Raw genomic sequence first — 15,080 nt, forward strand, 5'->3', positions numbered from 1 at the left:
AAACCTTGCAGAGGACATACATCCCCTCCCCTTGTGTTTCCACACAAATGGCAAACACTAACTGTCAATGGAGAATAACGTGTCTGACACGCTGGAGCATTTCCTCAGGCTCTCTGTGCTTTCTTCACACTCAATTCAAGCCATGTACTTGGGCTGGTTCTCCAAACCCTGCACTCCTTCCTGCTCCTCCTAGCTTTTATGTGTACTGAGGACACCAGGGAGATGCAGTGGCTGCACTGTCCACCTCTCCCATCCATCCTCTCTGTTTGGTGTCCTTTCGCAACAGTCACGAGCTCAATGAGGTCCATGAACCCTCCTGGGCCGCTGGATGCACAGCAGAGCACATTACTTCTCTTACATTCTCTTCTCCTGCACTTTCTACTGCCCTTTGCATGCCCTTTGTATGCTCACCTTGCTGCTTCTGCATGGTAGTGAAGTCTTCAAAGGTGAGGGTACGCACAGGTGGCCTCCAGAAGGCGTAGGTCTCCATGATGGCCTCCAGCCCCGTCCTGTGCAATGAAAATAAAACAAGGAGAGAAGAAGAATGTCAGTCAGCTGGCAAGGGTATCGGTGCTGGGGGAAGATGGCTGTGACTTAGCTTGACAGACTGCCAGTGGCCACCAAAAGGTCACCCTGGCATCTGTGAATTCCTCAAGCGAGCCTTCCTGCACAGGTGCTGGCCACTAGAGTAAAATGAAATTTCCACAGCCCAGGATTTCAAAAGCTCCTACCAGTCTCCCAGTGTCTTTTTTCTTTTTTTAACAAGGATCCCAAGCAGGATTTCTGTCTGCTTTGCAGGGGACACATAACTGTCACGTCCTCAAGGCATGCTTCATTGCAGGGCTGGCTTCCACATTTTGTGGATGCAAGCTGTGATGCAAACAAGGGAGGTCTGGGATTCAGCCTTCAGAATCAGAGAGATTTTGTGAATTGCCTTTCCCTGCCATCTCCTAGTTCTGGATGCTGTTCTGAAGTGTTATGGGAAGCTGTCCAAAATGGAATCTCCTTCGTTTTGGACTTTGACTAGAAATGCATAAGAGACTTCTTATAAAAGAACAGTGGCATCTCTGCTTTGGATCTCCAACTCACTGCAAAGAGAATACCAAAGAGAAAAGCCAAAAATCAAGTGAGAACAGCTTTTCGCCTTGAAGGGCTGGGTTCTCAGATTTGTTTGTATAATCATCACAGAACGCTAGCTCTGCTGACAGTCTCTAACTCCACAGGCTCAGTGAGGACATAGGTGCATTATCAGGAAATTACTCTTGTGTTCTTTACAAGACAATCTCCTGGAGTTTCTTTCCAGGAAGGCTTCTCCTCTGTGGAAGCTGCATCTTGCTCTGTTCCCCATTCCTCGCCTTCCCCTGCCTCTTTTCCAGGAGTAGGTTATAGCCTCTCACTGACTGAACACAACTAGAGATGCTTTGTCAAATGAAAGACCATATCCCCTTTCAATGCAGAGGGCTCGAACATCCCCAGAGCCTTTCATCAGATGTTGAGCTGATACTGGAGCTGCCTTTTGCTTCTGAAAATGTCTTTCTGCACGTGCCTCCACTCACTCAGTTAACTTTCCAAAGTCTCCCCGGAAGCTCAGATGCTTTAAATACATTGGAGTTGGCAAACCAAACTCTGTATTCTACGAGGAGGTTTAGAAGAGAGGTTGTTGCATGGTGTTTATTAGCTGCTAAGCTGTTAGAAGTAGGAACAGAAGACATCTCTGCATAGCAGTCTCACACTAGCACTGAGCACATTACAACAAAACTATTTGGTTAATACAGTGGCCTCTGCCAGCTCATGGAGCTCAGAGACAACAAGGCAGCACAGAATGTGAACCCATTTGCTAAGCTGGGCTCTGTGTGCAAAAGCAGCTCTTCCACTACTGGTACCACCCCCAGGATTTCCTCCGTTCCCTGTGTGAGAAAGCTGCACACATTCAGTCTCCATCTGCTTCTCGACACATGAAGCTGGGAAGAGAACAGTACCTTTTTGCAGCCTCATGAAACAATCCCCAGCCAAAACACCAAGGGAGGACTTTCTGGTACAATATATCCAGGGGGCATAAAATGCCCTGAGCAAGTCGCAATGCAACAAGACCTACTGTTGAAAGGGTCTGCCTTGATGATTAAAACCAAGTAATACATCCAGAAATGCAGACTTGAAAGTTCCAGCTGTGCTAATCCAGCTGTTCTGCATCTGCCACAAGGATTGCGTGGGGAAGGAGGGAGGCCAGCTCACTAAAACCAGTGTTCACACAGCCTGCCTCAGTCATTAGATCCCCATGCACGTAACCCCACTCTGCACCAGCATCTGACTTCTAGCTCTGCTCTCATTACACCCCTCCAGTGAAATCCAACCCCTAACAGGAGGTGGCTCAGGGAGACAGGTTAAAGCTATTAGCCTTGCCTCTACCTGGAGCCTGCATCATTCTCAGCTCAGCTTGACTCACAATTCGAAGTTTCTAGCTCTCCATCTACCACTTTCCCCTGTATCGATACAGTTCTCGCAAGTACCATATAATTTGTACTTCTAAAAGAAAAGACAAAAAAGAGAACAGTCAGGAGATAATAAAAATAAGATATAAAAGAGTAAATCAGGAATAATATACTGCTTTCAAGGTTGTACTCCACTGTGACTGTGAGCTGATGGGTGTAAATGGCAGCACTGAGTGTACCAGAGCAGGTTGCAAAGCTGCTCTATTCCTGACCTGCGTGCCAGGCAAAGGAGGGATGACACCAGGGACCCACCTCCTCTGCATGCTGCTCCCAGGCCTCCAGGGAAGTGCCTGGTCTCTCTCTTCTCCAGGTCTAGAACAGCCCCTTTGCTGTGAACACGGCTCCTGCTGCTCCTGCCACTACCACCCTCCCTTCCAGACTGCAGCTGTCAGCAGCAACGCTGTGGTTTCACTGGATTCACAGATTGCTGTGTAATGCTGAGGGCAGCACTGCAGCCACAGGTACCTGAAGAATGGATGCAAAACTCCACAGCTGGCTTAAAGCCACCTCTTTCCTTTTCCTGCCCCAAATGAGAGTCCTTTACTCTCACAGAGGTGTGAACATGTTGAACATGCACTATAAAACACCCTCCTAAATATGTAGGTGACAGAGCTCAAAGTTATGTCCAGTCCTCCTATACACGAGCTGAGGTCCCTATATACCAGATCATCATTTTTTTTCCTTGTTTTTTTTTTTTTTTCCTTTCCACAGAACAAATGTTGTGGGTGTTTTTGAAATAGTAACTAAGCAGAACACATCCCTACTGAACTTTTACATCCTTCCATGCATCAGACAAGATCCATGAGAGCAGCGTCACGTGTTAGCCTACTAGGCACGTACCACCCCATGTATGGAGTCTTGTAGAAAAAGAACATGTAGCCATGCAAAAACATCTTGGGTCAGAATGTGCACTACCTTTGCATGACTGATTCCACAACTCTGTCCCCAGCCTTTCAAGATATTTATTTATTCTGTCTGTGATGTATTGCTATCTTTGTAAGAAACTGGTGAGGTGAGGGGGTGGGAATCAAGAAACTCCATCGTTTTCAACTCTAACAACCCTTTCTCCCACAGCAGTTTATTGCATTAGTGTGGTACCAAGATATCCAGACCTCCACCACAGGACAGAAAGGTAGTGCTTTCCTAGTCAGCAGAAATACTGTGTGTGTTCCAGCCCCGAACGAGGAAAACAAACCCCACCTGGCCAGTGAAGAGACATTTTGGGGCAGCAATAAATGCTGACCAAAAAAAAAAAAAAAAAAGAATTGTTTTCAGCATTTCTGAAATCTCAGCAACTTCTTTTGGGCTTTGGTGAGGGCTGCTGGTACCAAGTGTGCTGAACGTTATCCATGTGGCATCAAATTTCTCTTCCAAAGAACTGCACTGAAAAAATTACTTCAAACTGTCTATCAGGCCATAAACCCTCCCCTCTCACACCATCTTTATGAAGGAAGTAAAAAAAGTATCAGAAGAGGACTCACTGCCAGCTTTATTTTAATAAGGTCGGTCCTTTATAAGGTATCCAAAATGCACTCTCTCTTTTTCATTCATTTTTTTATTTTTGGTGCTATAAAGTTTTAATAATAGGCAATAAATGAAACAGTTCCATTGTCTGAAAAATGAAAAAATATGTACGAGCTATCTATGCACCTCCATAATCCATCCCATATGGCCGACCTTGCCATTCTCGCTGTATGCAGGACTCAGGTCATTGTTTCATTGTTCACTGGGGAAGCCAAACTATTGGCTCCAAGCACCCTCCTGGCTCTCTTACCCAAGACAAAAGCTCAAAGAGCATTTCCAACACAAACAACTCTTATTCACCTCAGCTGCCCACATCTGAAATGAAAGTGCTGTTGCTTGCCTTCAGCTTTGTTTTTTTCTTCCATCACCCTGCTGAGTTTCCTGACTGCTGTCCCTTCTGTCTTCCTCCTGGATAAGGAGCTCCCCCAAGCATCCCACTGTCAAATGAACTTTACTCAGTCTCCAAAAATAGGCTATGTGACATTAAACCTGCACCCTCACGACCCAAACATTTGGCTAGCTGAGCTCCATATGTCAGAAACTCTGGTTCTCAATCTTTTGAAGTTCAGGAAAACAACCACAGAATACCTGCCTCATATATACATTATGTGGGTACCCCTTCACCACCAGGACCAGTTCTCTTGTCTCACTTTTACAGATGCCTCACGTGCTTTTGCAGAAAGCAAAGAGGGACCAAAAATCATGCATAGCTCTAAGGGGGAGCTAAGACTTGGCCTTCTAACACAGGCTAACTCCCTAATCCATCAAGACTAATGGTTAGATTGATGAACACCCTTAGTTAATACAGTTCGAGTACTGAAGGACTGCAAAACAATGTCCAGCTGCTGAGCCGTTTGCATTATTCGCTCTGAAACACCTCACTGCTCCTCCTCCTAGCACAAGGACTGAGGTGGTCCGCTGCGAAGGGAGACAACATTGCAGGCAAGCAAAAGAGATCCAAGTTGGGACCTGTGAAAAGATCGCTCCCCCAGAGGGATAGGATACAGGCAATTATGTCATGATGGGGTGTCCCAGAGCAGCAGGTTTCTAGCAGTCACTTGCACTGATGAAGGCAGACCCACGCTCATAAGGTACCATACGGGAAGGCTGTGAGCTGACAGAAGTGAAAGATTTTAAAAAGAAACTGTTTTAAAAGCAACAGTCAACCCCATAATTTCTGCAGCAGGCAACAACAGTGAAACAATGTCACAATAAGACATGAGAGAAGGAAGAACATCCATCTCCATTCCATGGAAAAGCCTCAGCACAAAGCAGAAAGGAAATGTCTTAGGGAAGAAGTTCCTAAGAGTTCCTCCTCTCCTACCATGCTGTTTTCCAGTGGTTTTTTTTTTTCTTCATCCTTTGCTGGCAAACTCTAACCATGGCTCTGACTCAGTATCCCAGTTTTACTGTGATAGGATGCCCTAGAGCAGCCTCAGACATTCTGTGGCCCCTGCTGCTGCCACACTTCATTTTTTTTTCTTTTAAGACTTTATGCAGAAAACCTCTTTGACTGCACTTGCCTGCTCCACAAATGGCCCCTTTCTCAAATGACCGTGTTTCTACATTTTCAGTGGGACGTTCTCCAGCTACAGCCTGATGCACTGTAGCTGACCAAAGTTGTGAGGATGTGGGAAGCTGCAGAGCACCATGATTGTTACTCCAGTTGACTGGAGATTCTGATGAGATTAGAAAGTCACAGGCTGAATAGGAGCTAGCCAGGACACCTAAGAAAAGTCCCATTTGGAGCGTCCTTTCCACACACATTTTAGACCTTAATGCTTTTCTCTCTCCTACGTGTACATCCACATATGTGTCCTCTTTAAAGGGAGCAATTGAGTTTAGAGCTTCTTCCACCAGCTGACAACAGCAGTGCGCCCTTAGCCAGACCACTGCTTGTGAGGCAGGCGCCTGACTGCTATATATGCTTGCAAATACCTTTGCCTGTTTTTCCTTCCTAGAGCCTGAGGCTGCTCTCTTTGATGTGTAATACCTTAAAGATTTTAACTCCTCTTTACATCAGCAAAGAACCTTTCTGAGCTCTCCCCACAGCTGCAGCCGTGTAGCAATTTCCTGCCCTTTCTTAAATCAATGAGCTACAAAGATCAGTAATTCCCAACCTTTTCAGGAAACTGTCCAAATTCACTGGGCTAGGATCTTATTAATGCCTTCCACGTTAATCTGGCCCACAATGTACCTGGAACTGCATCAATCCCTCTTCTAAACTCAGCTTCCAATGCAGCTGTATCTCTGCACACAGGTAAGACCTTGTAGCCGGGGCACATACTACTTGCCCCACACAGGAGAGGAAAGCAGAGTCATATATGCCTCAAGTATCAGAACTGATGCTCATGGCATTAAATAAAATTAAACTAAATACAGGCGGTAATGTATTTTCACATAGCTGCATTAAGGTAAGAACAGAGGACCTGAGCTAGGAAGCCACTAGGTCCGTAAAATGTCTTCTTTGTGATCATGGAGAGTGTAGCATTCACACAGGCGATGGAAAACATGGGGCAGCTGCCCACTGACTGGACACTTCCCGTGCCAAACCGTGAACGAGGCAGCACTCCTGGTGAAAACACACAAGAGGAGCATGCAAGCAAAAACTGAATTACAGTGCCCATGGGGACAGCAAATGAAGGCTGTGCACACAATTTTCACTCTGGTCTGCACACTCAGAGCCTTGCTTTACAACCCTAGGGTTCTTGTAATATAGTCATATATGTCTGATTCTATAATTAACATTTAAAGCCTTTGTCATGCTGGTTTAAAGGATACCCACGTCATTTAAATCTGAAATACTAAGATCTGCTGCACACTCTGCTGGATCCATGAACAGCAGAAAACATGGAAACTTTTTGTTTGGACTTTCTTATTCTTTTTTTGATAACATGGTAATGTCTTCTACTGATACAAAAGGTTTGGATTAAAGTTCCTGCTTTACTATTGTGTTATTAAAATATAATATATTCTAAATAATGGTTAAGGTGCTCTATTTAATCTTTTCATAAAAATCCTGGCAAAATTGAGCAACACGGTCAAAGTGAAATAATTTGACACCAGTGGAGAAAAGTTGAAATTGTTTGAAACCAGAATATTTTTGCACTTTTTTACATATAACACACAAACAAAAGTGTCTAGGTCCTCTTTCTTACAACTTTCAGTATTTTGCAGAGTGTTAGCCTGTGATCTGTTTGTATTTTACAGTCTGCAGTCCCCCATTTTTCTATCTCTGTTCTTCATTTGAGTAACAAAAAAAAAAAAAAAAATTTAAAGAAACTCTACGGTATCTTAAGAAGTTAATTTTACCTAATTCTTTGGATATCATAGCACCATACGAGTAATATATGAACTAATAACTTCTCAGAGATGCTAAAGAACATTTCACTTGTGTTTCTCAACAACAAATGGAAAAGCTCAGAGGAACACAAAATAATAGAAATTAGCATAAATAAGTTAATTAGCCAGCAGGGAAAAAAACCAACACCAAAACATATATATAGAAGAAAACAGCCTTGAAAGTAGTGGTAATGGTAGGTAGGGGTAATGAGGTAGCAGTGAACAGGAAATTAAACATACAACAGCAAAAAAATACAGTCACAGAAAAAAATGTTGTAAAGCAGGAAAGTGATAAGCTGTCTTTACAGCTATATTGCCTAAGAATATCTAAAACCCTCTCTCATGGTTTGGGACTGTAGGATCCAGGCAGATCTAGCAGCACTGGAGGAGACTTCAGAAGAAAAACAGGTTCAGTCTAGCTGGCTAACCTGGGAAGTATTTTCTAGGGAAGCCATCTTTACACATTGGATCTGTTCAGGCAAAGTAAAACAGTCCTTCTAATTCCTCTAAGAACTAGTCTACAGAAAACTTCTCCTGCAAAATGAATTCATATCACCCTCCTCAACCTCAGCCACATGCCCTGTGCACTCATCAGTGGAAGGAGACAGAAGATCAGTGAGGAAATAAAAACAAGCTCCTGTTACCTGTTTCTCCCAGAATCTCTGAAACCTTTGGCAAAGGGGTTTCTGTCAATTTTTAATCTGGTGATCTACAAAGGAACAAAAAGAGAATTACTCGATCTCTCCAAAGTGTTTTTCTTTCAAAAAATAAAATTGCTGATGATTACCACTCTTGTCCAAACCACCTGTACATACTTATTTCCCCAGATTTACATTAAAATCACCCTTCCATTATCCATTAACAGATTATCTGCTTAGCAAACGAACGGTACAAGAGGCAGAAACCTGGGCACATCGTGAAACCTGGCATAGCTCTGGGGCTGAGAAGCTGTTTCCAAAGGAGAAGCACACCTTGGACCCAGATGCAAAACCCCAGGAACTATAACTCGTCAGTGGCATCGTGGTTTGGGAAGCAGGCATACCACTCAGATTTGGCTGGTAGCTGGGTTATCCCAGCCTCAGCACTTTAGATATCCGGCAGCTGGATGCACTCATGGACCTTCAAACAACGCCGAGGAGAAACGGCTGAGCAAAGCAAAGGCTACAGCCTCTAAAGACAGCAGCTGGCCACCCGGCCACATGCACAAGGTGCTGCTGTTCTGGCCAGCATCTGGGTGGCCCATTCAAGGGTTTTCAGTCTGGAAAACACTTTTTTTTTTTCTTTCTTTTTTTCCCTCCTCTAAACAAAGAAGATGACAGCTGTACTGAGCTCTTTTGGGGAATCTTCCTTCCTGCTTTATTTTTAGACCTGAATTCCGTGTTGGTAAATATGGAAAATAATATTGTGATTTTGACCTTGCAGCCCATGTTACCATACTCCCTGCTGGCTATTCCCCAGCCTGGGGCAGCATGAGAGCTTCCCTCTGACAGCCTCACCTTGGCCTGGAGACCCTATCTCTGGAGTGAAAAGGGGAGCGAGATCTCCAGATCCTATGAAATTTGAGGTGTTTTTGCTGAAACTGCTCAAAAGGGACTAGTTTAATACAGACTGATCTGAAGTGGATTTGCAGGTGGTTTGCTTCTGTCAGAACCAAGCCCTTACTCTGGATATTAACCTCAGATCTGGAATGCAGCTCCTATTTTTGCAGAAGCTTAATTTGTGAACTTAATTTCCGCTAGCCCAACTTTGCAGCTGTCCTGGGACTTGTGTGTACAGAGACAGATAGGTTCTGTGGAGGATGGAATTACAGCAGAGGGAATCCCTGTGGTGGATTTGCTAACATTTTACAATTGTTTCCAGAGACGCTTCTCCCAGCAAGGCGAAGTTTTACAGCCACTGGAGGGCATGCAGGCAGATTCAGAGGATTTAAATTTATTTTTAATGAAAAGGTTTCTCCAACCCACTAGAATCTCCTTTACTGGTATTTTTAAAATGCCCTTCCCCAACTTTTTTTTTTGGGCAAAACCCCTAAATGTTTGATATTCAGACAGGCAGAAAGAAATTTCAGTGCTTCTTTACAGTGAGGTGGCTTACAGTGCCGGTGCCTGACAGAGATCCCTCCCTTAGCACCTCCCTTACCTGTGTAATTATGTCTTATAGGTCTGGTCACTAGGGAAGAACAACAGGCTTTTTCCTGACATTTCTTCTCCTTTCTTTCCATGGCTAGTCTACAGTTACAGCTTGTGGAGTACATACATTTGGGCAGAGGAGGCAGGAAATTTCAAATGCTGCAGTGACAGTAAAACCACCATTGTATTGCACTATTTTTTTCTGCTGGAATAGTTGATCCATTCTGGATCCCAGTTTAAGTCAATTCAAGGGGACCATACTGAGAAAAAGTTAGGAGTGGGTTAGAAGCGGTCCTGGGAGCACTGTCAACACACATGCTCTCTCTTATATGTTACAAAATGAAAACTCAATAAAAATTCACTGGCTAAATGTGACAATCTGCCCTAAACTGACTTGCCATGGGTTTGTCACTCAACCCAAGAATACTAAATATGACATCTGATTAGTTTATTAAGTTGTTCTCCAGAAGCACAGATGCTGTCATGGTGAAATATTTACCTCACCATTTCCAATTCAATTCCATTGCAATTTATGGCATGTGGTGGGTTAGCCCTTGTGCTTAACCCACGACATGGCAGAAAAATGTATTTTCCTAACAGGCTTGATAACAGATTATGTTTTCTTCCAAGCTGGTTTTTACCCTCATTCTAGCTTATAACAGTACCTTGTGCTCTCTAAGTGGACACGGTATTAACATAGCAAAAAGCTTCACCAACTGAGATTCTGTTTCACATACTGGGGAAATATTACCTTACACAGCTCTTTTAATGCCACCACAACACCCACCTCAGTTAGAAGGAGAATGGCAGGAAAGGTAACAGGGATGAGTACAGCATCTCTCATCTAATAAAGCAATGGGTACATGTACACGAACAAGTGATGGGGAGTACACTGAGCCCAAAGCATGACAGAGGTGATGCGAAGGCTTCTGGGAATCCCTGAGGCAGAGGTGGCTGGCAGATGAGCACTATGTAAGGAGACTACAAATGGGTGGATATAAGGAGCTCTCAACACGTACAATGAACATGCCTGAAGGAGATGAAGCAGGACACCTCGTCCTCAAAGACGACGACACTGTCTTTCACTAGCCACTGAAGGAGAGGGGGCAGCAAACGTGTAATCCACAGTGAATGCTTTCCAAAACTGCTTTCTTTGCTGGTGTCTCAAAAGCCTAGACTCTCCAATGCTCACATTTTTCCTAGCAATTAATTTCCTCTAAAAGATATAATATCTTTTGGGAAAATAGACAGGGAATTCTGTAATCAAAGACGTGTGTGGACTGTGATTACATTTCTGAGTGCCATGAAGTCTAGTTCAAGAAAAAAGGGCAGATCAGTAACAAATCTCAGTAGTCAAGGCCTCTGCAGATAGGATCCCACTGTAGCAACATCTCTTCCTTATGATATTTGGAGTCAAGGGTAACATTTTCTACTGGGAACTGTGCAATATCTGAATCAAAGGTGAGTTATGCATGAGAATTTGAGTACATATGCAGGACTACTACCACATACATACATGGACTGCTGCTGTGTTCAAAGGCTTTTTTTTTTTTTTCAGCAAACTGGTGAGATTCCTCTTCTATAAAACTTTTTCCTTCACTTTAGCTGTGAAAAAGACCTATGTGTTTTCTCTGTGAGATAACAGATCTGGACTAGTTGTACTGCCTTAAAATCATGGTGGGGACAGGACATTGCAGTTTGTACCACAAGGCAGCACGGAAAAGTGAACACAATACATCTCTTTATGGTTGATCTCACATACTTACTTTACAATAAAATCTGCAGGCACCTTATCTGCAAGATGGTTTTCTTGGCTAGATGCCTCATGTCTACACGCTGCCCCACAGAAAGCATTTTCTTTTTGTGCAGAAAAAAAACCAAAACAGTGAGCCTGTCAAGGGTACACTCTTCTTGAGCTACATTTCTTAGAGAAGTTAATGTCTCAAACACAAAGAGCACACTGGTATTTTTATGAACACCTAACATAAAGGGAAACTGAAGCCACGCAGCTTTACCTGTTGATTTTGGTAGGCTGTCACTGTAGTGAAGACAGTCTCTGGGAAGTTGAAGGTTTTCACTCCATCTCCTGAAGGAACTGGCTTTGTAGGAGAAAGATCACTGCTGAAATCCTTGCGGATGACATGAACACGAGGCTGGTACTTATGCATTGAATGTAAGATTATCTGAAGAAACAAAAGGAGAAGGAGAAAGATTTTTTTTTCCAAAACATCTACACTACATCCAGGGGTGCAAAGAAGCAGGGGCAGGCTAATATGAAGAAAACTACTCTTTTCTTACATGTATGAGATTAAGTTTGTGCTGTATGCAAGTGCCATGTCAAAGTGGAACTCCCATTCAAGGGAGAAAGGGGTTTCATTGCTTTATAGGATCAGGCAACATCTTGAGGAAAAGCACTGAAGTAGGGGAAAAAGCTCCATAACTCTGGGGAGTGGCTACAAGTACGTGTGCCCAGCAGGACACAGAAGCATCGGAGCAGCAGCAGCACCCTTTCAAACCTGAGAGGAGCAAGGCTGGGGTAGTAGACACCAGGTTTAACTTCTAACTTACATGGCCTTGATCATCAAGCTCGTTGTTGGTCAGCTTGAGCTTGTCAAAACTGACCACCTGCCTCATCCAGGTGTCTCCAGAAGCCAGCGAGTCAGGGTGGATGTAAACCCTTGGGGGCACTGGGGAGTCAGCATTGCCAGCCACCATCCACTTGGAGCTGTGGTACACATACCTGCAAGAAGAAGGGGAGATGGCTAAGGGAAGGTGTCACTCACTCACTGGAGGAACATTTCCAGGGCTGCCTCTCCCCTGCCACCCTACCACATGCACCCCAAGCTCTCATTTGCAGTCAGGGGAAAATGTGCTTTATTGCAACCTCCTACCTTCTAAATGAAAGCCAGATTACCCCCAAGCCACTTGTTCGGACTTGATTCCTTATTAAAACCACCTTTTCAGTTATTTTCCCTGTAAAATCCCCCACATGTGTTTTCTCAACTCCTTAACCCTCTCTGAGCCAAACTAAGAGACTAGAAGATACGGGTAAACAAAGCCCTCTCTTAAAATATTAGTAAATGTCCTGTAATTTCTGGAAATCTACACTGGCTGGCATGCCAAACTGTGCAAAACATGTGTCTTCACCCAGAAGGTGCAAAATCCAATGGATACTACTAGAAAAATTGATAGAATTTCTGGTTTGAAATATTACAAAATAGGAAATTCCCTATGGTATTACAAATGCTAAGATCAGAGGAAAAAATAACCCGGACTTTGTGATCTTTTGTGTTCCTGACCTAGCCATCCTGTATACACCATAAGTTTATCTACCACAGCTTTGCCTAGATACTTCCTCTGTTTCTGTCCTGCGGCTCCTTCAGCCTAAGGCATTTCACAAACGGTCCTGCTGACACCTCTGAGTTCTGCCCTGTGCTGCCCTTCGCTGGGCTCTACTCAGCTCTACTAAGCTATTTCAATCCTTACCCCCAAACAGTGACTCATTTCCTGTATTTTTAAAAGAAATGCAAAAGAAAAAAAAAGGATCTGTTCCTTTCACTGCTAGTTTGCTCTACGTGGCTGCACATGCTACCAAGGACAGAAATAATGTAAGACAAAATGTTTATTTTTTGACATTAATGCTGTCAGAACCACTCTCAGAGAAAGGGGCAAAACACCTGTCTAAGTATCAGACGCTACCTTGATGCTTCCCAGGAAGAGTATTTTCCTGAGAAACACTCTGCAGGATCTGAGAACAAAATGTAACGTTTAGCATTTGAAGCAGAGGATCAATTCTTGAATCCTTGAAATGTGGTGCAGTCAAGACTATTTGGGGAAAAGACTTACTCTCAGGGGTCTTTTGGTAAGTATAGACAGATCACCTCTGTCTGAGGTGATGGTTTTCTGGGATGCAGTTTTCCAGAGTATTTTTTAGGATCAGGAGCCCATCAATAACTGAAAAACATCTTCCTGTCTTTCAGCTCAGTGGTGGAGATTCACCAGAGTGTTTCTCAGTGTCTCCATACTGTAGGTCAGGGCCCATATCTCCTGTGACTTCTGTGCTGGACACTGAACACTTTCAAAGCAAAAATCACCCAACTCAGTTCAGGCCAGAACTGAGGTGCTCCTCTTAGTTCAGCCGTCACTTGCCTATTCCTTTCTTGCTGAAGTAGTTTCAGAGGCTCCAAACTCCCCATTGATAACTCCAGTTATCAGTTCCCTCAGACAGTCATTGCTAATCGTGTCAATTGCAAAATACATGCTAGAGATCTCCTCAATTAAAAACTGCTATTCGAAACTAAGAGCAAGATTTCAATCTAAAAGTGCAAGAGAGAGTATATTAAACCTCTGGTTTTGTGCCTCACAGTTCTGGTCAAATCAACTAATGGTGTTAGACCAACACATTCTCCTCCAGCATACTTTTGCAATGGTGTGTAATGACAAGTGTCTTTCCTAGGCTGTCATCGACACTAAGTTATCACAATGTTCGTACCTCTGCAGCTAAAAAGTTTACCTGTATCTCTTGTTATCCACAGGCACAATGTCCATGGCAATATAATACTGCTGGTGGGGATCCAAGCCTGTAATTTTCACTCTCATGGCTGGAAACATTCTCCTAGGAATAGAAGAATAGAAATAAGGAAGAAAAAGGTGAATAAGGAAGCTGAAGAGGCTTCTTAGACCTCTCACTGGCACCAGGAGCACACTACTTTACACAGCCTAGTTCTTGGCCTGACTCCTCTGGGCTTGGCATGGGTAGCAAAGACTGTGCTTGCAGTGGCTTGAATCTTCAGATTATTCCCCCTGAAGAAAAGGTGTATCAGGATAACAACCCGTGGGTAACAATAACACACTCCCAAGTCAAGCAGTCTGTCTGTCCCCAGCTCCTAGTAGGCAGTTCTGCTATGCTCCACACAAACTGTTCTCCCTAGGCATTTCTAGGATGGGCACTGTACCTTCTTCATGCTGATTTTCCTGCTGGCTGTCCACCTGTAATTATTCTCTCACATTCCATTAAACACAGGATCACTTCTCTTTTTTGAGAAAATCACATTTCAGTATGGAGTCTGATAGTGCTGGAGTAATATTTAGGGCAAATCCATTATCCAGAAGGATCCTCTTGCTCTTACATTTATAGTTATTTAAGAAAGAATATCCCTCAAATTAATCTGCTTATTAGGTACATATTTCACATTTAACAGAAACACTGGCATTATCATCATGGTTTCCTTGAAGTCTAGGTAGTATTTTGTGCAATCTTTTTTAATAAGTGCTGTCTTTTCTACATCATATGATCCAGATTTGTCTTAAGCATTTTCTCATGATAAGCAAATTATGAAACTCTGCACTAGCAAGAATCGATTCCCACCCTTTCTTTTCTTATCTGAGCACAAGTTTACCTCTGCTGTGCACTAGTCACTGTTCTGGAGTTGTTTGCTGCTAGACAGTTATTTCAGAAGAGAGTAGCTCAGAACAATTTTAACCTCAAAACATGTAAGTGTTAGTGGGGCTATGGCATAATTTCTCCTTCTTAAAAGTTTTCTGATTGCCAGTAATCCAATTGCCAGTTTACACTTCCCTCAAATGGCGTGCTGAA

At 43.5% G+C, this 15,080-nt stretch overlaps 1 protein-coding gene across 1 annotated transcript; it reads right to left on the reverse strand.

The window, feature by feature from the left end:
• Positions 1-411: 411 nt before the first annotated feature.
• LOC104472050 (T-box transcription factor TBX15) lies at positions 412-14,095 on the reverse strand (the record flags this gene model as incomplete). Its single annotated transcript, XM_010087587.1, has 5 exons — positions 13,998-14,095; positions 12,053-12,224; positions 11,500-11,667; positions 8,000-8,064; positions 412-509 (listed from the first exon to the last, which is right to left on the reverse strand). Coding segments are annotated over exons 1-5 (601 nt in total), but the record flags the coding sequence as incomplete, so codon positions are not given.
• Between the last annotated feature and the right edge of the window lie 985 nt (positions 14,096-15,080).

The sequence above is a fragment of the Pterocles gutturalis genome, unplaced genomic scaffold (genome assembly GCF_000699245.1).
Source record: "Pterocles gutturalis isolate BGI_N339 unplaced genomic scaffold, ASM69924v1 scaffold18341, whole genome shotgun sequence".
Taxonomy (NCBI): Eukaryota; Metazoa; Chordata; class Aves; order Pterocliformes; family Pteroclidae; genus Pterocles; species Pterocles gutturalis.